At 32.7% G+C, this 24,538-nt stretch overlaps 2 protein-coding genes and 1 long non-coding RNA gene across 4 annotated transcripts; all 3 read right to left on the bottom strand.

The window, feature by feature from the left end:
* Window positions 1-8,724: 8,724 nt before the first annotated feature.
* Window positions 8,725-9,607, bottom strand: LOC124823666 (uncharacterized). Its single transcript, XM_047295921.2, has one exon. It carries the CDS (start codon window positions 9,363-9,365, stop codon window positions 8,961-8,963), a length of 405 nt encoding a protein of 134 aa, XP_047151877.1. The 5' UTR covers window positions 9,366-9,607; the 3' UTR covers window positions 8,725-8,960.
* Window positions 9,608-20,008: 10,401 nt separating this feature from the next.
* Window positions 20,009-22,279, bottom strand: LOC148192973 (uncharacterized). The gene is made up of 2 exons (XR_015782334.1): window positions 20,563-22,279; window positions 20,009-20,484 (listed from the first exon to the last, which is right to left on the bottom strand). It is a non-coding gene; the product is annotated as an uncharacterized LOC148192973 (long non-coding RNA).
* A 562-nt stretch (window positions 22,280-22,841) lies between these two features.
* LOC124823667 (uncharacterized) lies at window positions 22,842-24,157 on the bottom strand. Of its 2 annotated transcripts, XM_047295923.2 has the most exons (5): window positions 24,002-24,157; window positions 23,791-23,930; window positions 23,586-23,656; window positions 23,420-23,476; window positions 22,842-23,236 (listed from the first exon to the last, which is right to left on the bottom strand). In XM_047295923.2, exons 1-5 carry the CDS (start codon window positions 24,007-24,009, stop codon window positions 23,036-23,038), a joined length of 477 nt encoding a protein of 158 aa, XP_047151879.1. In that variant the 5' UTR covers window positions 24,010-24,157; the 3' UTR covers window positions 22,842-23,035. The 2 variants fall into 2 exon arrangements, with proteins under 2 accessions (XP_047151879.1, XP_047151878.1); XM_047295922.2 differs by having other exon boundaries at window positions 23,791-24,088.
* Window positions 24,158-24,538: the final 381 nt, after the last annotated feature.

Here is a 24,538-nt window from a genome sequence, read left to right as displayed (position 1 = left end):
CATGTAATATATACACTTTCACGGAGACATATATTTTTTTAGTTTACGTTTTTAGTCTTAGGAATAGATAGAGCGAACGTGAGAGCTTAGGGTTTTATCGCGCTTTCGGCTTCTAGTTTCTTGTGTTCTCGATCGCCTTTTCTTTGGTATATTCTCGTGTAATCCTTGTTTTCTTGTGAATAAAATTTCTTCTGTGATGTTTCTATGTGTTGTATGGTTGGTAATTTTGTTGTTTTGATTTTTCCTTTAAGTTTTTGTTTTGTTTGATGATATGTGTTGTATAAAAAAATCTGACTTAGACTATGTGACTCCACATAGTTGAAATTCCTTAGAAAATTACATGCCTCCATAATGAGCATGACATACCGAGATGTCTTCTCAAGTTGGGAGATGAGTATAATGAAAGACAAACACTGTAATTAGTATTTTGTTTTTGTTATTTCATTTTGATTAGAGTTTTGTATGTTTTAGAGTATATAGATTAGGTTTTGCATCTAGTGATGATTAGAAACATGAATTAGGAATTGAACTTGCTGTGATTTGGTATAGTAAGTGGACATTTACCCAATCTAGGTTCTGATTTGGAACTTAAATACCACACAATGGGTATGATTGTCCAGGATGTCTTCCTGAGTTGTAAATGACTACTTTTCTACACTAACTTTGGCGCTTTTGATTCTGATTCATGAATCTAGTCAATCAATCTGTTTCTACTCATTAGTTTAGGTGTTTGTTCATTTGATTTCAATGTCAGTTGAGAATATTAACATGATTATTCTTGATTACTTCTGTTTAGAGTAAGATTTGATGATTCATTTATGTTTTAATGAACGACGTTAAATTTGATGTGTTGTGGCATGCTGACCAAGCAGGTAATTTTGATGTGGCACAAAATATTATTGACGAGGGATTTGTAATTTTTAAATGAAAGAAACTTGGGGGGCGTGGTACTACGTCGTTCTCCGCTTCCTCGCTTCCCTTCGTCAAGCCTTCCATTCTTTCTCCGTCACCCACACACTTACAGCTCTCAAATACTAGAAAAAAAAATCAAAATCTAGAGTAACTGCAACTTGACAAAGCGTAATGTGCAAAAATGAATTAAATTTCTGTATGCGAAGTCCAAGCACAAAAGTCGTTCATACTTTGTCTTCATAAATCACTGTACAATTTAAATTGATTATTTTGTTTTGTCGAGGTATCAGTATTGTCGTAGTTTCACGTCATTTGATAATTAATAGTGTTGATTTTGGTGTATGGTTGAATAATTTGTAACTTGTAACTTCAACCTCTTTTTTTCTCTTTCTCTATGTTTTACCATTTGCAGATGACGGAAGAGGCACTTAGTGGAAATCCATGGACTCCAGATTCCATAACTAGTAGAAGGTTATCTAGAGGCATTTAAGGTTTTGGAAGTGTTCCTCATCGGTCGCGAACACACAAAATGGTGTGTTGTCTGATATCAAGGAATATATCAAAAATCAAAATATTGAAGAATCCTAGGTTGAGGTCACTGATGTAGTTGGAGGAGAGACTACACCTTCGACGTTGTCGCCGAATTCAACGCCTCCCCCAACGTCTTCTTCCCATCCACTACCACGACCTTTTCCCACTTTTTCCACCTCCTATTTCACAAGGAGACATTTTTTTAGTCTGACGAACCTTTATCAGAAATTCTCCCAATTCTTGCTTTTTACTCCTTGTACAAATCCTAGCATTAGAGGGTTTTCTCTCCTTTCCTGTTTTAAAAAGGCTTGACAGAATAGGGAGGCACCCTTCTCCTTCTCCTTCTCCTTTTGGTTCTGGTTCAGGTATGCAAAGAACCGATTTCTTCTCCCCTCTTTCGAGTTTTGTTTCGCATCAGGAGGACGTCAATCTCCTCTTCTTTTTTTTTGGTTATGGCGCGGTCTTTGCAAGGAAGGAGATGATTGGTTGGATAGGCGCGACGTTTCTATGACATCTGGGTTCGCTCTCTAGCGGCGAAGGTCTCTGTTAGTTGGCATTCTCGTGGCGGTACAAGGCCCTGCATTAGGGTTTCGTTTTGGGGATTTTGGGGTTTCTGATTTTGGGTTGAGTCCGAAGAAGAAGACCTGCATTTTGTTCTTGCTTTCTGTGTTTTGTTTTGATTGAATTGAAAAGTAAATAAAAGGAAAGAAATATAAGGTAGATAAGCTTTTAAAATGAAAAGTAATCAAAAGGAAATAAATACGTAAGGCAACTTTTAAAATTAAAAGTAATAAAAAAAATCCACCTAAGCGAATAAACTTTGCCACGTAATTAAACATTGCTTAGTCACCAAGTCACGCATCAAAATTTTTAACGCCGTCTAATCTAATTAACAGCGAGGTTTAAATTGATTCAATTTTTCACAATAAAGGATCTAACTAAGAACATTTAGAATACAAGGACCTATTTGAGACGATCCTGCATAAATAGGGATGTTCGAAATGATTAAACCTAAATAATACAAGAATTAATTCTACATTCTAAAACTTAATTTTGTTGAGTCCTAGGATTGATATTTTGGTCATCCCTATGCTACGTTAGTGGGGACCAGACTTTGTTCTGATTTTAGGCGAAAAAAAATCAGTTTAACATCTATAAACCATGGTGACATTCTCCCTACTAGATCCTAATTTTCTAATATTTTCTATATTGGGTAATCAGTTTTGCCCTACCACATTATGGCTTTGAAAATAAGACCTCAACCTTCTAGCTATTTTAATGAGGGATAATGTCACCTTTTCTACCATCTGATTTCAAGTTTCAACATTCTGAAGGGTTATACTAACAAAGGACATTGGGTGTTGTTCTCTATCATGTTCTTAAATGAGAGCTACATTTATGGCATCTTCGATTTTTGTTATATAGACAAGCAAAGGCTTAAATCACTAGTACAAAAAGAGCGTATAACGTCACATATTCAACGTCCAACCACTAAATAGCCAACGTTAAAAATGACTGGTGGCATTTTTGTAAATAAATGAAATTATTAGACGTCATTTAGAACTTTAATTCGACGTCAATTTGTTATAAGACGTCGAATATTGAGAAATTCGACGTCCTATTGGATAAATTTTGAGAAAATGTTTGGCTTGAAGGTGATAATATGTTTACGTATGACGTTGAATGTCTTAGAATTAGACGTCAAAAGATTATAAAACGTCGAATGCCCTAGCGTTAGACGTCAAAAGGTTAGTGAATTCAATAAAAATTTGAGCGGAAGATTTAAAATTCATTCACTTTATCTTAGCGCGCGAGACCCTTTTCTCTGCTCAAACTTTTCTGGAACGAATTTTGACGGCCATCACATGTAATCTTTCTTTCATTTGATACAAATGCATGTTAATTAACTACTTTAGATATGATTTTCTTTTATTTTGACTGACTATTTTCGTGTTTTGTCCTTCATAGGCGCATTCTGCTTTCTCTCTCACGGGTGACAACACTTTATTCCGACGAACCCACCTTTTGAAGGTTAGTTTTCGTTTTCGTTTTGAAAAAATTATTTGTTAAACTTGTTTGTTATTGTTGTTTGATTGAACTTGTTTGTTGTTGTTGTTTGGTTAAACTTGTTTGTTGTTGTTGTTTGGTTTAACTAATTTGTTGTTGTTGTTTGGTTGAACTTGTTTGTTGTTGTTGTTTGGTTGAACTTGTTTGTTGTTTTTTGGTTGAACTTGTTTGTTGTTGTTTGTTGTTGATACTACACTGTACGTTCATAGTTCGTACATTATAAAATACCAAAAACTATTGTTTTTCTATTTTTAAAATAACAAAAATTAAAATTTGTTGTTTTTCTATTTTTCAAGTCTTCGTAAAGTTGTAAAAAAGGATCACAATTAATTAAAAAAAATAAAAAAAAATGATTAACGTCATATATTGACAAATTTGACGTTAATTAACGTAACGTCAAACTTTTTAAATTCGACGTCAATTTAACGTCTCTTGATATGACATCGACCTTGAATTCGACGTGAAAGGCTAAAAAACACCGATGTTATACGGTATTTTTGTACTAGTAGATGTATCCGACTTTTGTAATATCGAGAAAGATTTCAACACTTTTAATCTTATCAAAGTTGGCTTGACATGCTTCTTCTGGGGAAAACTTGATCAACTTATTTAGTAATTTTATCATGAGCAAAAATTGAGATATCGTGGTCAACTTCCAATCAAGCTTTGAACCACTTTCACATTTTTTGGGCTTCTCATTTCTATCATCACTCAAAACTTCTCAAAGTTCTCCTCTATTACCCTCTAGGTCAACATAAAACCTAAGAACTTTCCTCCATCCACTCCAAAGACACATTTCTTACTATTAAGTCTCAAATGATGCATCTTTAAAGCTGAAAATTCGTCAGCCAAGTTTTTGGCATGTTGTGCGAGAGAAGATGATTTTACCAACATACTGTCAATGTATACTTCCACACTATATCTAATAAGATCAGGGAAAACCTTGTCCATAACTCTATGATATGTCACTCCTGCATTTTAGGTCGAAAGACATTACTTCACAATAACAATTAGTTCCTTCATTAACGAAAGTTGTTTTAAGCGTATCCCTTTTGTCATAGGAATATGATTATAGTCTAAAATTATCTGTAATTTTTACTATTTTTTATAATTAGTCGACATCTATGAAATTATTATGATACTTTATTTTAATATTTATGTAACAATAATTTATTCATCGAAATTTGATTTTGAAGAAAAGAAAATATGTACCCGTTTAATATTAAATTATTAATAATATATTATTTCATTTGTCATGATTTTATTTTTTGTAAAAATATTATTTAATTAATATCTAGAAAACTGCAAAAGTAGATACATGTTTGAGTATCGATGTATATATTATTTCATAGGAATAAGAATAAAACCCAAATTTCATATTCCAAAACAAATAAAAAAATAAATTCATATAAATTTTTAGTTCAAAGATGATATCTTCATTCCACTCAATTATCCTAATTGGTATTTCACGTAATACTAGACAAGACCAGGCTTAGAAGAAAAAAAAATCTAGTTATCACAAGAATAAAAAGTTTTACATTTGGGATAACCAGAATACAAACAATTAAAATCGTCAAATGTTTTCATTCTATTCTGTCAACTGTCATTTGCATCATAGTGCCAACCAACTCTTCATTAACTATTTGATCGATTTAGTGCTCCCATTTCATATATATATATATATATATATATATATATATATATATATATATATATATATATATATATATATATATATATATATTGAATAATTCTTTTTTTCTTTCTAGAGTGTATGTAGTATAAAAGAATATTTTGGGTGTCAACGAAACATTTTAAATTTTCTGGCAATTATCTCACTAGTGCAGAAAACACTTTAGACGTATGTTATTTTGGGTTTTTAACGTCTGATCTCTGTCCGACGTTTATATGGGTGACGTTAATGAGACGTCGGACACTATAGGTCAGACGTCTATATAGACGTTTGATCCATACAGGTCAGACGTCTCTGAGGTTACTCCTGACTTATGGTGATTCGAGTTTACAACTTTATATTTTAGTTGAAGAGAATGTATTGTACATTTTTTTTTATTGGATGGTTTTAAAAACGTAGTGGAGGGAATTGGAGGAGTGTAAAACACAAGAAATCGCCGCCGAAGAACGCCGCCTAAGGAAACGAGAATAACTGCACCAAAACCCAAAGAAAACGCATTTTAATATGTTCAAATAAAAGATAATGCATCAAAGAGTGATGTAATCGGAGTAAAATTAATTTAAAATGGTACGAAAGTGAGAAAACGAACCTGAAAAGCGTAACCCGTAGAGAGAAAACGCGACGAAGATGATGAACAATGAGTGCGCGTAACGACTGTCTCGTGTTTGCAGTGTTTTAATGCCGACATTTAGAAGTTGGTTCCCCCATAACAGATGTCTAAAGGGCTTTAGAAGTCGGTTACCCCCATAACAGACGTCTAAATGGAGTCAAAAAATGATTTTTTAAATTCTTGGGCTACGTATTTAGACGTCGGTTCCCCCATAGCCAACGTCTAAATGGCTTTAGAAGTTGGAGTGACGGGATCAGACGTCTAAATGGAGTCAAAAAGTGACTTTTTAAATACTTGGATTGTGTATTTAGACGTCGGTTCCCCATAACAGACGTCTAAATGGCTTTAGAAGTCAGAGTGGCGGGGTCAGACGTCTAAATGGAGTGAAAATGTGGCTTTTTAAATTTCTGGGTTGAGTATTTAGAAGTCGGTTCCCCATAACAGACGTCTAAATGGCTTTAAAAGTCGGAGTGACGGGATCAGACGTCTAAATGGTGTGAAAAAGTGACTTTTAAAATTTTTGGGTTGTGCATTTAGACGTGAGTTTCCCAATAACAGACATATAAAGGGCTTTAGAAGTTGGTTCCCCCATAACAGACGTCTAAATAGAATAAAAACTTATTTTTTTAAACTTTTTCGTTTAGTTTTGATGTCTATTCGGGGGAGCCGACGTATATGAGTATTTAGACGTCGGACCCCTCAATAGCCGACGTCTAAATAATTGTTTTATTTATGAAAAATGTCACTGGTCATTTTTTACGTTAGATATTCGAGGGTCAAACGTCTAAAGGGTGACGTTAAAGGTCTTTTCTGCAGTAGTGTCTGTTAACGTTAACTATCCCAAGGTCCCTTTTTTCTATCAACAGTTATAATGAGTCAAAGATGAAAATAAGGGCATTCTTTGTCGTGAATCTCAAATTTTCTATTAGTTTCATAATTAACCTCCAAAGCAGAAAAGAAAGAAACTCATTTGGATCATGATGCAAACCACAACACCATAAATAATTACATCCTGGAATAGGTGCACCGGTTTCAATCACACTTAATCTTAGTGATGTCTCTTCATGTTACTACGCATATTTGTTCGTTCTAAAGAATGTGGTTACTAATTTATTAAGGTTGATGTGACGAGGTTTTTCTGAATATTTCCAACTTGAAAATTAACATCTAAAAAATGATTGAAAAAACATCACAAATAAATTGAAACTCAGAATAACTAGTTTTCATTATAGTCAACAAATTATTATTAACCACAATAATGATGAACAGTGAGCGAATTATTAGCACAGGGAAATGTCCGTGATCCGTCCTATTAGGACGGGGAATTAAGTTCTAAATCTTTTTATTAGTGAAATTTTTACTATAAATATAAATTGAAGTTAGTTAATATTTTAATTGAACAATGTTAAATTTCTCTATTTTTTGGTTATTTTTTCTTGTTCAACTGTCTAACTGTTCTTAAGAGGTTCTTGGTTATAATCTTTTCTTTATCGGAAATGATACATTAAGACATTTTCTTAACACTAATAAAATTGTATTTTTAATTTGAATATAAAATAGTTTAGGTGTAGGATATATAGATGTAGAAAAATTAAATGGTATCCATCTCCTTTATTCATTTTTGGCAGTAGAATATCTAGCAGGTTTGTGAGCTATTTTTCAATATTATGTAACATAATTAAATATAAGTTTGGTATTTAAGTTGACAACGTCTAATTGGTTCGATGATGAAGTATAAAGTAAAAGATAGTAAACAACTTGGGAATAGTGTGGTTTTTAGTGGCATTTTGTCCTATGTTATGCAAAGAAAAAGTACCCCTCGTTAGGATAAACATTGAAAAACAGTAATTCAATGGTACTCACTTATAGTTGGAAATTTTGAATACAACTCAAGGACAAGGAAAAAAAGTTGTAGACTTAACCGATCTGCTTCTGTCATTTATATGCAACCTAAACCTAAAAGTTGTGCCCCATTGAAAGTTTCTCTACTGGAATTTTTTTAGTGCGTGAGATAGAATCAAACAGTGAAAAGTTACAACAAGATAGGCTAAACTTGTCAAACATCAAAGCATTAATTGGTCCCCACTCTATGTATGGTTGGTGTAACCGAAGTTGATGTTTCAAGCCACTGACAAATGGATCTTTTCATTTCATAAACATGAATTGAACTCTGACATCAGGATCCAACGGATTATACTTTAATGTCACTGCTCTCTTTGGTCCACTTACAAAATGATAAAGATCAGATTCCACATTCACACGTGGCTTGTCTAAGTTAAACAGTTTAGCCCCCTATAATACTTATCTCTTGTTAATTATATTAACCTCTTTATATTATAAGTTTCATAGTGTATACCTAAAACATTGGTGAATGTTTCTGCATATTTTGTTCAGGAGCATTTCCTTTTTCAGCTAGTTTTTTAATTAAACTTAAAAGAAAAATGGAAATTATAAAATTATCGGTGTTAATGGTTCTATAATTTCCACGATCCATCCTTTACCATGTGTATAGAATATAGATAGGTTACGCCAAACCTAAGAATCATTATTAGCAAAGAACGTGGACCCATCAACAATGAAGTTTTTGTGTATAATTTAGACGGCAATTTGAATGTGTGGCGCTGGTGGAGGTGGTGGATGATCTGTTGCATTCATTATAATTAATGCTATGTCTACCTCTCAACTATTCAACATTAATCTTTTTTCAGCACCGACTTCTATTTTTATTGCTTTCATCAAACTTTAACTATTCACCATTTTCTCACATCTCGAGTTACAATTTATTTATAATATAAAGTTTTACATTACTATTTATTAATTATATGACTTGAAAAATGTAACTTACTAAGATAAAAAAACGGGTAAAATAGAAAATCGTACGAGACAAACGCGATATGAAAATTTGATAGAATTGCTAGAAAGATGGATATTATTGAACAAATCGATGGCATAGAAAGAAGACCAGAACGTAGTGTGAAGCACTAATGTCGAAGTACAAGTACAAAATTCTCTGCGCTGTACCTTATGTAAATCTTGATATTCATAACTACAACGACATCATAAACCGTAAAATTTTCCGATGTTGTGTTTAAAATGATCTGAATGATATATCTATATGTCGTGGTTATTACCTTCTTCACAAGCGAATCACCAAAATGCAAGCGTAAAAAGCATGCCAACAAAAAGTGGCAAGGAGGCGGCGACGAAGCTCCGGCGGTGGCAGGCGGCGGCGCTGAAATCCTCGTCGACGGGATACAAGTTTCCCGGAGGCCCAGTTATGTATATGAAGGAGGAAGGGGGTGGCGGAGGGCAATACTGTGTGGGTGTTTTCTTGGGTGGTGGTGGCGACGGCGGTGGAATGGCCGGTGGAGGCGGGGAGGGGTAGACGGTGCCGCATGAACCGCACTTTTGTTCGGTGCCGTTTATGGCGGGCACGGGGGTCTCATCAAGTTTCCTTGATTCAACGGCGTTGACGGAAGAAACGAAAAAAACAAGGACCAAATTGACGAGAAACAATATTGGTACCTTAATTTGATGCCCTTTGATCAGCATGATGTGTTTCACTACAAAGATTGTTGTTTTTGAGTGAGTGTGAATGAGATTATGGATTGGGAGAAGAGAAGAGAGATTCAGAAGTGGAGAAGAAGGTGAAGGATTTCTTACGTTATAGGTGCATGGGAACTATAAAATATAAAAATTAGACCTTTTGGAATAGTTTTCTTAAGACCAAACTTGAGTGAGTGAGGGAGAGTGTTTCTCTTGTGAACTCTTCTCGATTGCTTTGTGAGTCTTTTAAGTAACTTATGGAATAAGGGAACTCAATAGCATGTGGCTTATGTATACTTTGGGCTCCACCAAGGTTCAAGTTATGTATTTTTATGGAATATAAATATAATTTTCTTGTGAAACACAATTTCCCTATTCATGATTTGTCCACGTGTCCTCAAAATTAAGATGTTTTGGCACATAATTCGAGTTTAATCTCGTGATCCCCGTATTCACCAATACTTTGAGGTCAAATCAAAACCCATCCCTGAAAATTCCGTGTTATAATCCAATTCCTAATGATCATTTTTGTTGAAATTTATGCAGATTAAAGTTGAAAGCAACAACTTTAAGGCGTATGCGTGTGGAAATCATATCTTGCAAAGAGGGGTAAGTCATTCCTTTTCTCGGTGAAAAGCCAGAACAGCTTTACCATGTTTATTAACTTTTTTACGAACTTTTAAATTGTTGGTTTGCTCAAAAAATTAATGTGATTATATTCCTATGAAATATTTAAAACAAAGTTTGACGTTACGCTTGAAATTTGGCACCACAACATGTAAATAAGGAGAAAAATAGAAAGGGAGATAATGACTGGGGAAGGGGTTGTTAAGCTGTCACTAACACATTCAAATGTTTATTTCTACTATAAAAGAATTGACAAAATTTAACAATTATTTTTGTGTAGGACTTATCCCTTCCCATGTCCTATTTTCTAACCCACCCCACCCCTCATCAAATCAAAGGGCTGAGTTGGTCATCATTTTGGACTAATGTAGCTTCAATTTGAGTGATCTTGGATTATACATATGATTTTGAGTCATCATCTTCACACTATATGCTAGAGATCTCTTTACATTTTCTATTACTTGCATATATCAAACTAATTATTTAACCCCCTCCTTGCTCTTTCTTTATGTAGGACAGGTGTGGAATTTATGAGGCACAAATCCCTATTTTTGTGAGACATATTCCTAGAATCTCTTGCTCCAATATCTGTAGTGCAGTGGTACAACATTTTATTCAGGAAGGTTCCTTTTTTTCTTAATCTGCACCACTCGTAAAGCAAATAATAGAGACTATTTCATGGTTGAAGTTCCTTACCATTGGAACGACTTTCTAGTTGTCCTCCATCCTCAAAGTTACGTTATTCGTTTTCTTTTTTGTCTGTCGAAGCTTTGTGGACGGATACCTGTCAAAGACATTCCGACGCTCAAGTCAGTAATATAATCGATCGGTTATCACAATAAGTGATGCACATAATGCGCATAATCCCTAAAGTCATACCTGAGACCTTTATTTATACTAGTTATGATGGATTTTTACTTTTCTCTGATCTAATGACGGCTCAATCACATCTTAATTTGCATTAGGGTTCCAATGAATTATTATCAATTATAATCTAACCATGTGATCGATCTAGTGATTAGTCGACCTGAGTGATCGGTTTAGTGGTTAACCTGGATGGATGGTCTTAATGGTCGACCCTGGATAATCGGCCTAATGATGCCCATAAGACCGTACTGTACAAAAACAAATAAAATCCAACTAAAAGTTTTACTCCTACCTGCCACAGCTTCTTTGACCTATGGGTTAACTTTTTGAAACTGTATGATGTTAATGGTTAACTTACAACTTTTTATTTCCTTTTAGTTAAGAAAATTCAAGGGTGTCGATTTTATAGATTATACTAGTATTTTTTCACAACTCTCGTGTATATGCATGCTACCGCAAAGAAAAGAAGTTATAATCTTTTTGTTTTTATAGAAATTTTGTTTTATAAAAAAATTCCATTCAGAACGTTATAATAAATAATACTTTCAACCACTTTAAATTGAAATAACACGTATGTCTTTCATGTTTTTCATAACATTAATATATTTCTATAATACAAAGTCCTACGATAGAAAAATGTACATTAATGCAAAATCTACACTACTAATGATTTATTACTTGTTCTAATCCATCCAGCATAACGATCGACATGGTAATAATATTATAAATTTGAAAGATTTTTTATTTTAATTATCACTATAATCGATATATAAAGTTGATCTTCATAACAATTTTATAATAAAACATTTTTATACAGGTTCTATAACGGGCATAAAAAGTTAGTGCAGTGATAATTTTATAATAAAGGAAAAAAAAATTCTTTACTAATTCTAGTTATAATTGGTATAAAAAATATGAGTGAATATGTTGTAATATAAAAATAAAAAACTTCTCAATTAACACACAATCAACAATTAGAAATTAACATTCTTATAATTACATGACTTCTCAATTATACTCCAGATTTCAATTATTCATTCCCTCTTGGTTTGAAACAGTAGAAAAGCTTGTAGCTATAAGGTCACACGCTATAAATACATGTGCAACTATAATAAATAAGAATAATGTTAGAAATTTTCTAAAATATCTCAAGACTCATTTTCAAGCTGGCAAATAAATTATTTCTATTCGCAGTTTGGATATAATTCTTTCAAAGTTATTACTCTTTAGACCTTTGGTAAGTATATATGTAAATTATCCTTGAGAAGAGATATATGGTGTGCAAATCATGCTGCTCGTAAACTTTTGTTCAATAAAATGTTTATCCACTTAAATATGTTAAATTCTATCATGTTGTACTGGATCATGAGCTATGGTAATTACATATTTGTTATCATAATATTGCAGGTCTGTTTCATTTTATCTTTAAGTTTTCTAGTATAATTTTTAGTCACAATAACTCCCATATCCCTTGAGTCATTGCTCGAAATTCTTCTTTAGCTGGACATGGCTATCATACTTTTCTTTTTACTCTTCCAAATTACCAAGTTTCCAAGTACAATATCCAATAGTCAATTTTCTATCAAGAACTTGCATAATCAACATTAGTGTATGCTTCAAGACTAACACTCTTGTTTGTTTGAACAAAATTCCCCTTCCAGGTGTTTGTTTCAAATATTGAACAATCATAAGCATTGCTTATAAATGGACTTCTTTTGGTTTATGCATAAATAGACCTACTAAACTCACAACAAAAGTAATATAAAGTCTAGTGATAAATAAAAAAGACTTCCACAAGCCTTTGATAATTTTCTTTATCAACACTACACCATCATCTTAATTTTCTAAGTTTACATTTGTATCAATAGATGTGCTCACTGGTTTACAAGCCATTTTACCTATTTTTGCAACAAATCAATAATATACTTTTGTTTAAAATCTCTTTCTTGTAGTGAACAGCTTCAACTCATAGGAAATATTTTAATTTCCTCAAAGTCTTAATTTCAAATTCTCTGACTAGACATTGATTCAATCTTTGTTGTTCATGTTTATTATTATTAATCACAATAATATCATCTACATATACTAACAAAATATGCTTGTGACGATTTTGAAAATCATTGTAATTCCTATTAATGTGATGATTTTAAGAAAATCACCATCACAATATCATTATTTATATTTATATTGTATAATGTCCTAATTTTTTAGAGTAAATTATGACAGTTAAAACCGTCATAATTTTTTAAATAGAAATTTAGTATACTAAAATTAGAAGCAACTTAAAAACACCATAATTCACATTATATTATGATATTTATAACTATCACTACTATCCATTATCATAATTTGAATATTTTATTATTTATTATTATTTAGGTATATTTATAATTTCATAATTTAATAAAATTTATTTTTAATAATAAAAATTAAAATATATAAGAAAATTTATGATATTGTACAAAAGAATTTAACAAACATTTTATTTCATTGATTGATCACTGTAACAAAATAACTACATTAAATACCATAATATTCAAGTATCCAACAAAAAACAATATTAAAAATCCATAAGACAATTCTATGGCTAAAGTTGTTATCTTGATCTTAAATGTTATGCTTCCACTTCTCTAAATTTTGGGTTAACTGCTCGTAACCAGTGATAATTATTTTTACATTTTTGTCATTTTTAATTGCGTTATTTATTAGAGTGACAGTTTCTAGAACCCGTACATCTTGCGCTACAAAATATAATATTATGACGGTTTATGGTGAATTGCTACAACAACTTTCACATTATACCATGTATAGAATGATGATTTAAAGAGATGTAATATATTTACTAAATAAATAAATTAATGGAAAAAACGATGCTTAGAACAGTAATATTCCAAATTTTAAGATGTCGGGGATTATATAAAACAATTAGAAATTTCAACTTTTTATCACAATGTGGAAACATATTTTTTTCAAAACTTTAATATTTAAACATATATAACTTAATGAAAGTATGAGTTTCAAAAAACTTATCAATTACATTATTCAAAATAACTCTAGTTAGATTGTCTTAAATTTTAAAAAAATCAATTTCAATAAAAATTCAAAATTTGTTTTTAGTCATTTTTTGACTCTATTTTATCTAAGCACCACTTTCTACAATATCATCACGTATAAAATATGATCATAGTTAATAATTTCATTGTGAAACAAAACAAACACATATAAAATAAGTTATCGATAAAACTATAATAATAATAATAAATAATAGAATATAAACATGGTGAATATATCAACCCATAAACAACAACCAAAACCCGATAATAAAATCAATAAAATTCATAATCCTAATGTTCTTAACGCGTTTTCACTGCTAAAACGAAATATTAAGCTTTGAATACTTCGACTGGTTTTTATGTCTCTTTCATTGTGTTGCGTTTTTGCTTTGAACTATCCTACCTATGACAAAGAGTTGTATGCCCTCATTAGAGCTTTAAAAACTTGGGAGCATTACTTGGTAACTAGAGAATTCATCATACACACTGACCATGAATCTCTCAAGTACATTAAAGGGCAAGCAAAGCTAAACAAAAGACATGCAAAGTGGGTGGAATACCTTGAGCAATTTCCCTATGTCATCAAACACAAAAAGGGGAGTACTAATGTTGTTGCAGATGCTTTATCTAGAAGACATGCATTATTAGTAACCCTAGGATCCCAAATATTAGGATTTGATGACATAAAAGAGTTATATGAAAATGATGAAACATTTGCATCCACTTATTCATCATGTCTTAAGAAGCCTTTTGATGGATTCTATCTTTCTGAGGGGTATCTTTTTAATAAAGGAAAACTTTGTATACCCCAAGGATCCATTAGAAAACTTCTTATCAAAGAGAGTCATGGAGGAGGACTCATGGGCCATCATGGAGTTGATAAAACTCTAAACATTTTGAAAAGTAAATTTTATTGGCCACACATGAGAATAGATGTTCAAAGGCATTGTTCTAAATGTATAGCTTGTTTACAAGCTAAGTCCAAAATTATGCCTCATGGACTCTATACACCTCTTCTTATAGCTAATACCCCTTGGGAGGACACAAGCATGGACTTTGTCTTAGGATTGCCAAGAACTCAAACGGGGTATGATTCTATATTTGTGGTAGTAGATCGTTTTAGTAAATTGGCTCATTTTGTACCCTTCCACAAAGTAGATGATGCTAGCTATATCTCTAGACTCTTCTTTAAAGAAATAGTGAGATTGCATGGCTTACCAAAAACTATAGTGTCTGATAGAGATGTGAAGTTCCTAAGCCATTTTTGGAAAACTTTATAGGAAAAGCTTGGAACTAAACTTCTATTTTCTACTACATGTCACCCACAAACTGATGGGCAAACTAAAGTAGTAAATAGATCTTTATCTACATTATTAAGGGTAATATTAAGAGGTAATAACAAATCTTGGGATGAACATCTACCTCATATTGAATTTGCTTATAATAGAGTAGTCCACAAGACTACTAATCTTTCTCCTTTTGAGGTTGTTTATGGATTTAACCCTATCACACCTCTTGATTTACTACCTCTTCCAGAATCATCTTCTTTTCTTCATAAAGAAGGTGCTTCTAAAGCGGAGTTCATCAAGAAGTTACATGAGAAAGTCAAAATCCAAATTGAAAAACAAACTCAAAAATATGCAGAATACAACAACAAAGGAAGAAAGAACATAGTTTTTGAAAACGGAGACCTAGTTTGGCTTCATTTGAGAAAGGAAAGATTTCCCTCTCAAAGGAAGTCCAAACTTAGTCCAAGAGGAGATGTTCCATTCAAGGTGGTCAAAAAGATAAATAATAATGCATACATATTAGACCTTCCTGAAAGTTATGGTGTCAGTCCTACTTTTAACATCTGTGATTTAATTCCTTTCACAGGAGATGATCAACAGGATGAAGCAGATATGAGGACATATCCTTTTCAAGAGGGAGGGTCTGATGGAAAACCATCAAGAAATCACATTGGACCTCTTACTAGAGCCATGGCAAGGAAGATTCAAGAAGAAGAAGGATCACCTAACATTTTACTTCTATGGAAGGTTACTTATAAAAATCCTTCTTCTCTTAACTAAAGCACTTATACTTTGTTTTGTAGGAACTAATAAATCTTGGAGACCATGATTGAGCCATCCAAGAAGTTAAATCAATAAAGGCAAGCAAAGGAGCCAAAAAGGAAGGTGCTTGCAGAATGGGAAATGCACCAGCATTTTTCACCCGAGAGAAGACCAATCCACGTGACTTGGCTGATTTGGAATGAAGCATGCACCTTGCTGGCTGAGCTGGAATGAGGCATGGACTTTGCTGGATCAAAATGAATGTGCCTCCTATGCTAAACATTTGAATTTAGGAGGGAATTAAATCAAAAATTAGGCTCCTCTTCACCTATAAATAAGAGGGCCTTTTCTTTGTATTTTCTCACTTTTGAGCTTAATAATATGCTGCAGAATTTGCTTTCCAGCTTTTGTGCTCTTAAGTCACCTTTGATTTACTACTTCTTCTCCTTTCCTCAAGCTTCCTTCCTCTGTCGGAAGGCCCTCTGAGCTATGAGGCTTCACCCATACACCTTTCCTCCATTAACACACCTCAAACACTGCATCATTTCATCAATCCGCTGCACCATCATTCATTACTGGTTTCCTCTGGTCTGGAGCCTCTGTCTGCACGTTTCCAGCTGGGGATTAGTTTCCATCACTTAACTTCCTCTAAACGCATGAACTTAGCATCCCTTACAATCAATTCATTCATGCTCGTCGGCAACGTCATGTACAAATCATTAATGAACGGACCCAGCTTTAGTGTCGTGACCATGTAATGGAGAACAACCATATGATTTAAATTCTTGGTCTTTAAAGTTATTTTGTGAACTTCTTAACAAAGGTTTTCAAAGGTTCATCCTTCTCTTATCTAATGTTCAAGAATTCTAGAGATTGTGACGACAACTTGTGACAAACTGAGCAGTAAAGGACGTTATTATTGTATCAAAACAATCGATAAATAAGGAGGGAGACTGATGAACCACTCTAGGTTGTCCCCTTGAGAGTTGTAGGAAAGACCTTACATATGATGACGTCATTTGTTGAATACAAGCTAACTTATGTAATGTAGACGACAACATGCTTATTTGGATGTGTGTTGCCATCATAACAAGCCAAAGTTAGGTCTGTCCACTTCTCAAGAATAGGGTGTCAGTAATATCATCTATGAAAGGATGACAATATTTTTCTCTTAGTATCAAAGAGTGGTGAGACTTAAGAGGGGTATGGTACTCACTCTCAGCCTTGTTCCTTTGGGAAGGCAAGGGGTTATCTATATCGAGACAACATTATGAACAACTTCCTTGTCCTTCTTCTTTTCAATTGGGTCCTTAGTCTCAATTATCTTTTTAAATATCCTCTTAAACCTGGTATTTTATTCTCTCAATGCACTGCTCTTATTAAAGTTCATAAATTCTTGTTGCATCTTGCTCTAAGCTTCAAGGATTACAGCTATATCAATTGAGAAGGGCTGTATTAGTTTCTCTCCAACCACTATATTTTTGGTGGACACCATACTTACTTTTTTTTCAAACCCAACTTTTTTTTAAACTAGACATTCTTTTAAAGAATATTTCTCAACTTCATAGTAAACGTTAATTATACTTACAAGACGAAGGGGTAACTTTAAAGAAGCTTTAACTACATGAACTCCTTCAACCAATCTAACGTCAACTAATCTTTCTTTTCCATTCGATACTCATCTTCCACAAAATGAATGGATATTGTATTTGCAGAAGGTTCTCTAACATTCAAATCAGTTTTCAAGAATCATAGAATAGTTAATATGATTATTAATGTCGAAAATAAAATCAAAACCTAATTTCTATTGTATTTATGGTAATATTTTAATACTTGTAAGTTCTGATTTAAATGACCCTGGGCTCAATGGTTCATTTATCATTTATCATTTACTTAAGGTGATTCTTAGTTATTTTTGGTTAAATTAAATAATAGTTAGTTTCTCAATATCTTTGACACGCAATACATGACAATGATAGAAAACACGTTTCTCCTAGCATTAGGCATTGATAAACAACATAAAATCTTAACAAGTAACACAACCTTTGGCAAGAGACATGAGTTCATTAATAGACAACACTTAATCTTATTTAATCTTTGACAAGTAATACACAACATTTTGTATGTAATACATGAAGCAACATCTGTCTTTTAGTCAATAGATATTGATATTTAGTGAAAGATTATCTATCTTTGGTAAGTAACTGTTAATCTTTACTTTAATAAGTAATACCTAATTATTAACCAATAGATAATAATCTTTACTAAAAAGCACACCACAATCAATGATTAACTATTAATTTATAAATGTACTATTAATTAATAAGTGTAATACATCGAGGGGTCCAATTATCCTAAAATTAATTTATAAGTGTACTATTAATTTATAAGTGTAATACATCAAGGGGTCCAATTATCCTAAAAAGAGATCTAGAACTAAAAAGAAAAAAAAAATATTTACCACACATACTGCAATATTCTTTTTTTAAATTTATTCTTTGAAAAATAATGTTTTAAAATTATTTGAATAATAATTATTTATAATTTTTATTTTATAATTTGTATTTAATCAACTACATATAAGAACCTAGAAAATAGACTATTAGAGTAGATAGGTATATTAAAATAATGAGACCGAATATTTTATTTTAAAATAATTTTATGATATAAATAGAATTTTATAAAGCTCAGTTCATTATCTAAATCACCTCTATCTCTCTAGAACATTATTTTACTTGAGTTCTCTCACTTCTCTTTACTCTTTCTCAGTCCTTGATCCATTATTTGACGATCAGGAGATACCTAGGCGATCAAGGCGTCAAGGTTTACCTATCTGTCCAATTAATTTCTAGATTTGAGCAAGTAAGTTTAGTTTCTCTTTTCTAAGTTTTCTTTAATTTTGTGATCACGCAAAAATTCTGCCTTGCATGTGTTTGGGGTCCTCTTCTAGAGATTCCTTGCACTACAAAGCACGATCAGAGTAATTTTTAAATAGTACAAGCTTAATTGAGGTAAAGGAAGCTAGTAATTTCTTTTATTTGTGTAATTACTGGAGTATATTTATAAAGAAGATGATTTTGAACTGTTTTGAATGGTGATTGGATATGTTTTAGTGATAAGAAGGGGTTAGAAATCTGTGATGGGGTTGGTTAGTCATGATTTGGAATAATTTTTCTTTGTAGTAAATCATTTTAATTAAGGTAGTGAAATGAGAATTAGAGGTTAGATCCTCAATTAGTCTGTTGGGACAGTTTGGGTAAGTCAAATATAACTTGTTTGAATACCTATATTGCTTAAAAATGTGTAAAAAAGTGGTAGAACACAAATTGGGTCCATAGGTTGTTGAATTGTGAGTTTTGAAGAGTGAATTGCTTAGGAAACTCTTTAGAATGAAAGTAGTAATGTGTAACAACATTTGTTCAAGTATATTTAAGTATATAATACATTCTAGAAATGTTAGAAGTTGGGAAAAATAGTTAGAATTGGTAAAATTGGTATAGGTTGTGTAATTCTGCATATTTGGTGTTGCAGATTATGCAGACTCGCTAAGCAAGTAGAGTCGCTAAATGAGTGGTTTTAGGAGTTGGTTATCTGTCTGAGGATTTTCACTCAACGAGAAGATGCGCTGAGCGAGTTGCTGAAGTTTGGGAACACTGTCAGTTTTATTCGAATAGCGAATAGGTGTCATTAGTGCAATAAGAGGAAATGACATCGGTTAATTTTGCTTATAGGCATCGGTTCTACAACCGAGACATATACAAACGAGATAAAAAGGGGTGGCTTTGTGCCTCGGTTCTGAACCAGGTTAAAACGAGATAGGATTATGCCTCGGTTCTTAGATAACCGAGGCAATAGCGTGTTTTTTTTTTATTTTTTCGGTATGCAACTCCCTCTTTGTTCCACAGTCCAAGCAAAAGGGTTATTGATTATGTTTTGTTTTTCCTATGCTCTTTCGCTTTCTCTTTTCCTTCTCTTTTTAATCTTAACCGAGTCTAGAATTCTTGATCAAACATAGCAAGAAAGAAACTCCTTAACATTAGCAACTAAAATATAAAGATAAACTGAAAAGAAAAACTATCCACATATGAAACTTGCTGCTGAGTTCTATTTATTCAATGAAGCCACTACATATAAACAGAACCTGTGCTGTAAAAAAAGGAAAGAAGATATGAATGACAGAAGGAAGAAAACACACATAAACACAATTTTGAGACAAAAAAAACAATATGTGGCTTGATTATCATGAACCAATGGCACCCAAACTCCATCAGCGCATTCTCACTGCCAAATCCTTTGATTATCACAAACCAGTGGCACCCAAACTCCAACCTGCATTAACAACCCAAATTTTCAACCCCAATCAGAAGACCCTAACAGAGGTGTAATCGGAGCTCTCCAATAGGCTTCAAATATGGGCGCGCTGCTCCCTTTCTTTCTCTTTCTTCTTTCCCAGTGAGCAATAAAAGTCGCAGAGCAACCTAAGAAGCAGAACTCCCAAATCCATTTCGCCATCCATTTGTAGAGACACTATCTTGACCGATTAATCAGTGGAACCAAGGTTTTAAACGGTGGAAAAAAGGAATGAATAGAGGAAAATAGACTTACAGTGCGGAGGAGAGGGGGATCTGTAATGGAGGTTGGCGACGAGGAGATGCGCTCTCGAGAGAGAAACTGGCTCGCGAGAGTGTGTAGAGACGTAGCTAACCGCCACCATGCCGTCGTCGCCGTGTCCTCGCTGTGGTGTCCTTGCCGCTCCATGAGAAAAGAGTTTTTGCCATCGCAACATCGTCGTTGCTGTCTCGCCGCACTGTCGTCGCTGTCTTGCCGCACCATCGTCGCTCTCACCGCCATCGCACATCGCAGAGAAAAAGGAGAAGAGGAGAGTGCTGCTAGGTTTTTGGGGAAAATCATTTTCTTATCTCGCACCGTCGTAGAGGCTAGGTTTTTTGCTCTTTAAGGTCCAGCCCAAGCCCATATGCCTCGGTCCATCTGCCAACCGAGGCTGTATCATTGCCACGTCAGGTTTATGCCTCGGTTTACCCTGCCAACCGAGGCAGTATTATTTTGAGACATCGGTTGCTTAATAATCAAGGTATATACTATTTTAAAAATTACAAGACTACCACCGCATTTTAATATGCTTCGGTTTCAGAAAAACCGAAGCCTAATATGTGAGTTAAAAATGCAATTTTTTACTAGTGTGTGCTGAGCAAGTGAGTAGAAGGTCTGGTCTACTGTCTGGTGAGTTTCACTTAGTTAGAGATGTCGCGGAGCGCGAGTTCAGGTTTGGAGTTTATTCGCACAATGAATTTGATCATTGTGCGAGAAACCTTTGTATTCGCTTAACGAGGGTATATGTAACATTCCATTTTAAAATGTCATGAGTCAATAATAACATTCTAAAATGGGACGTTCAATATGTATTGAGCAACTGTTTCAGGTTATAATGCATTCTTTTTTTCTTTGTTCTTTATTGGATGGAATAATGCAAATGATTTGGTTGTGATTAATGTATGACTATGTATGTGTATCAAATTAAGGTTTATGATTTTAAAATGATATGAAAGAAAATTCTAAGGAAGAATTACTCAGTGATGATTGTCAAAGTTTGTAAGTCTAAATATAGGAAGCTCAATCTTAGAGTTCATTCTGACATTTTAATGATCACCCATTCTCAAGTAGAGATGGGTGAGACATGTCGTGAGAATAGGAAGAAGTCCTAGCCTAGAAGCTTATCTTTAGCTTAAAGTGAGTGATAACGGACTAATTTTGTGTAGTAGCTTGAGGTGGTCAGTTGTTTCACCATAACAAGTGAACAAACTGTCATAACTATATATTCATACTAATTTAGATGGTCGAATCAAGAGTTATTCGATTACAAGTTAATTTGGTTTAGTGTTTTGTGCATATATTGAAATGTTTAAATCATATTTATATTTTATTATTTGTTTTTCTTCTAGTTTATCTTTATATCTGTGTTTTTGTTGTATGTTCTTTTTGTTTTTCTCTTTTTTGTTATAATTGTTGCAGAAAGAAATGAAATGACGTTAGAATAAATTATTGAAAAAAATGACCAAACTTTTGTATATTAAAATCTAATTTATATTTATTTTAGAAGACTGTAAAAGCCAATTTATGATATAGTTTATGACTATTGTATAGTATCATATTTGTCATATTTCTTTAATATAGTAATATACTATATTTTTAGATGTTACAGTAAAATTAAAATAATTATTTATAATAAAATATTGTCTATAGAATAAATAAAAGTTATTTATAATACATTAATTTTTAATATAATTGTCTTTTCAAATTTAACTATTTTCTTATATTAAAATAATTATTTATAATAAAAAATTATTTACAAAATATTAAAAACCTTCTTTAATAAAATTATAATACTTTTACTTTTATAAGTAAAATAATAATAATAATAATTTTATTATTTTCCTTAACATTAAAAAGGTTAACATATATATATAACACCTATTTCTACTTGTACAATAATTACTTAGTATGAAAATGCTCGTATTAAAAATGTAAAACTGAAATATATAAATTATTAAATATTAAAAGGAATTATAATTACTAGATTAAAAATATTAAGTTAAATATTACATTATGAGTGATTATTTATTACATATATATAGTTTTCTTATTAGAATAATTGTATAAGCTAAAAAAAAAAGTTGAATAGGTAATACTGAAAAAAACTTGTGCATATTTTGAAAGGAGAATCCATTTGTTAGTGTACGTTGGTATAGATAATAATTATTTACCGAAAAGTGATCTTTCATTAGAAATTTTTTTTTTTAAATGACATGGTTTTAGAGGACAATTTTCTAAATGAAACAAGTAAAAAGAAAGATGCAACAATTCCATGACAGAAAATCCCTACATACATAATTTCCAACAGAAGATTTCATTTACAAGCTACAGAAATTGAGAGTAAACTTTTGTATCTCACACTAACATCTCAGGAAGTTTAACACCTACAACAAATATGTACAAGATATTAAGTGTTCAAAATATCTGCTACTGTTACCAAAATTTGACAGAAAAACCCAAAAAACTTTTAACTGCAATAGAGGTTAAGATCAGGTACTTGAAAATGTGACCCCTTATTCTCCCCCGTGCTCTTGTCTAAACGAGTCTTCTTTAAGCATCGAGACTCATCAATCGCAGAGGGCACCCCACAGTACATTGAAGGACACTCGAATCCTTTAGCAATTTCCATCAACATCCCCTGCAACTCTTTCAAATCGTAATGTTTTTTCTGCAACATATACGGTTGGCACATGATCAATGTCTATTCTTCAACCCCTATTCATCCGAAACATATTCTCTCTTCAAAATGCTACTGTTTTCATCTTATACAAATACTTATACTTTATATTCAAATTCATATATCTACAAATCTAAACTACCCAAAGGATCGTTATATAGGATGAAGCATTACCTCTCTCCTCGCTTGAGCCATGAGAGACAACATTTCTTCCATAAAATCAGAAAACCCCTGAAAGTAGAGAAACACAAACATAAATCTTTCATGAATACAACACAGCAAGAAACAAAAGGAATCAAATTTGAATGCACATAAAAGGCAATAACTCTGAAGCACGCACCTCGTCCTCTCCCTCTTGAGGATCATGCAAACCCGCATCATACAGAGTTCTTTTCTTACTGTCCGACAACACTGCTCCAATAAATCACAAAGAAATGAGCAACAAAACCTATGTAATTCGCAATACCATAATCATTTCTATGATATAAATTGAGAAAAGGCACAATCTTTTACTCTTGAGACGCAAGAACTTGAAGCAAACATACCCGAATAGGCTTCTTGAATTTGCTGGAATTTGTGTTTGGCTTCTCCCAGCAAAGAAGGCATCTTTGTCCACCTATCAGGGTGCCATTGCATAGCAAGCTTTCTGTAAGCACGCTTTATCTCTTCCACGCTAGAATCCGAACTAACACCAAGAACGTTATAATAAGACGACCCTTCTTTGCAATAACCCATTATCGCAATGAACAAACTTACAGAGTCATGAAAAGAAAGTGACAATTTTGTGTTGTCCTTCAGCTCATGGAATTGCACCCAGATGACAATGAAGGAGGGAATGAAGAAAAAGAAGGTATAACAGGTATTTATTGTTATAGGGATAAAAGGGTGATTTTGGAAATGAATGGTCTAGAAGAAATATCTGAGAAAAAGGAAGATAGTGATTCCAGACCCTGGAATGTTCGTGAAGGAATAGTAGATATTTTGACGTGGGGGAAGTAGATAGATATTTGATAGAGTATACATACATGTGGTTGTGAATGTGACAGTGGTAGAGATATTTTAAGATTGAAAGTTTCTTCAAAACGTCATCGCTTTGTGTGTTGTCGTTCTGACTCTCCTTCCACGTGTAAATCACTATTTTAATGGCGCTTGAACTGCAATCTCACAAAACATGTTATGAAGAACACAAAACCCTATACGCAAATATTTTTCACACAAGAAAATACAGTGTGTGATAAAATTAACTGAGTTTTATAATTAATTAATGCATTAAAAAGTCATAGTAAAGTACTA

Source organism: Vigna umbellata, chromosome 9 (genome assembly GCF_029865625.1).
Source record: "Vigna umbellata cultivar VRB3 chromosome 9, Vumbellata_1.0, whole genome shotgun sequence".
In the NCBI taxonomy this organism is placed as follows: domain Eukaryota; kingdom Viridiplantae; phylum Streptophyta; class Magnoliopsida; order Fabales; family Fabaceae; genus Vigna; species Vigna umbellata.
This window is presented reverse-complemented; position numbering and strand designations above follow the sequence as displayed.

Bases quoted from the DNA above. Each gene is read 5' to 3' on its own strand.
- LOC124823667 (XM_047295922.2), bottom strand. From the start codon at position 23,980: ATGGGTTATTGCAAAGAAGGGTCGTCTTATTATAACGTTCTTGGTGTT. The intron at 23,477-23,585 runs GTGCGTGCTTCA...CTCTACTTTCAG, and splicing joins CTCAAGAGGGAGAGGACGAG to GGGTTTTCTGATTTTATGGA. The intron at 23,237-23,419 runs GTAATGCTTCAT...TATATGTTGCAG, and splicing joins TGGCTCAAGCGAGGAGAGAG to AAAAAACATTACGATTTGAA.
- LOC124823666 (XM_047295921.2), bottom strand. From the start codon at position 9,365: ATGCTGATCAAAGGGCATCAAATTAAGGTACCAATATTGTTTCTCGTC.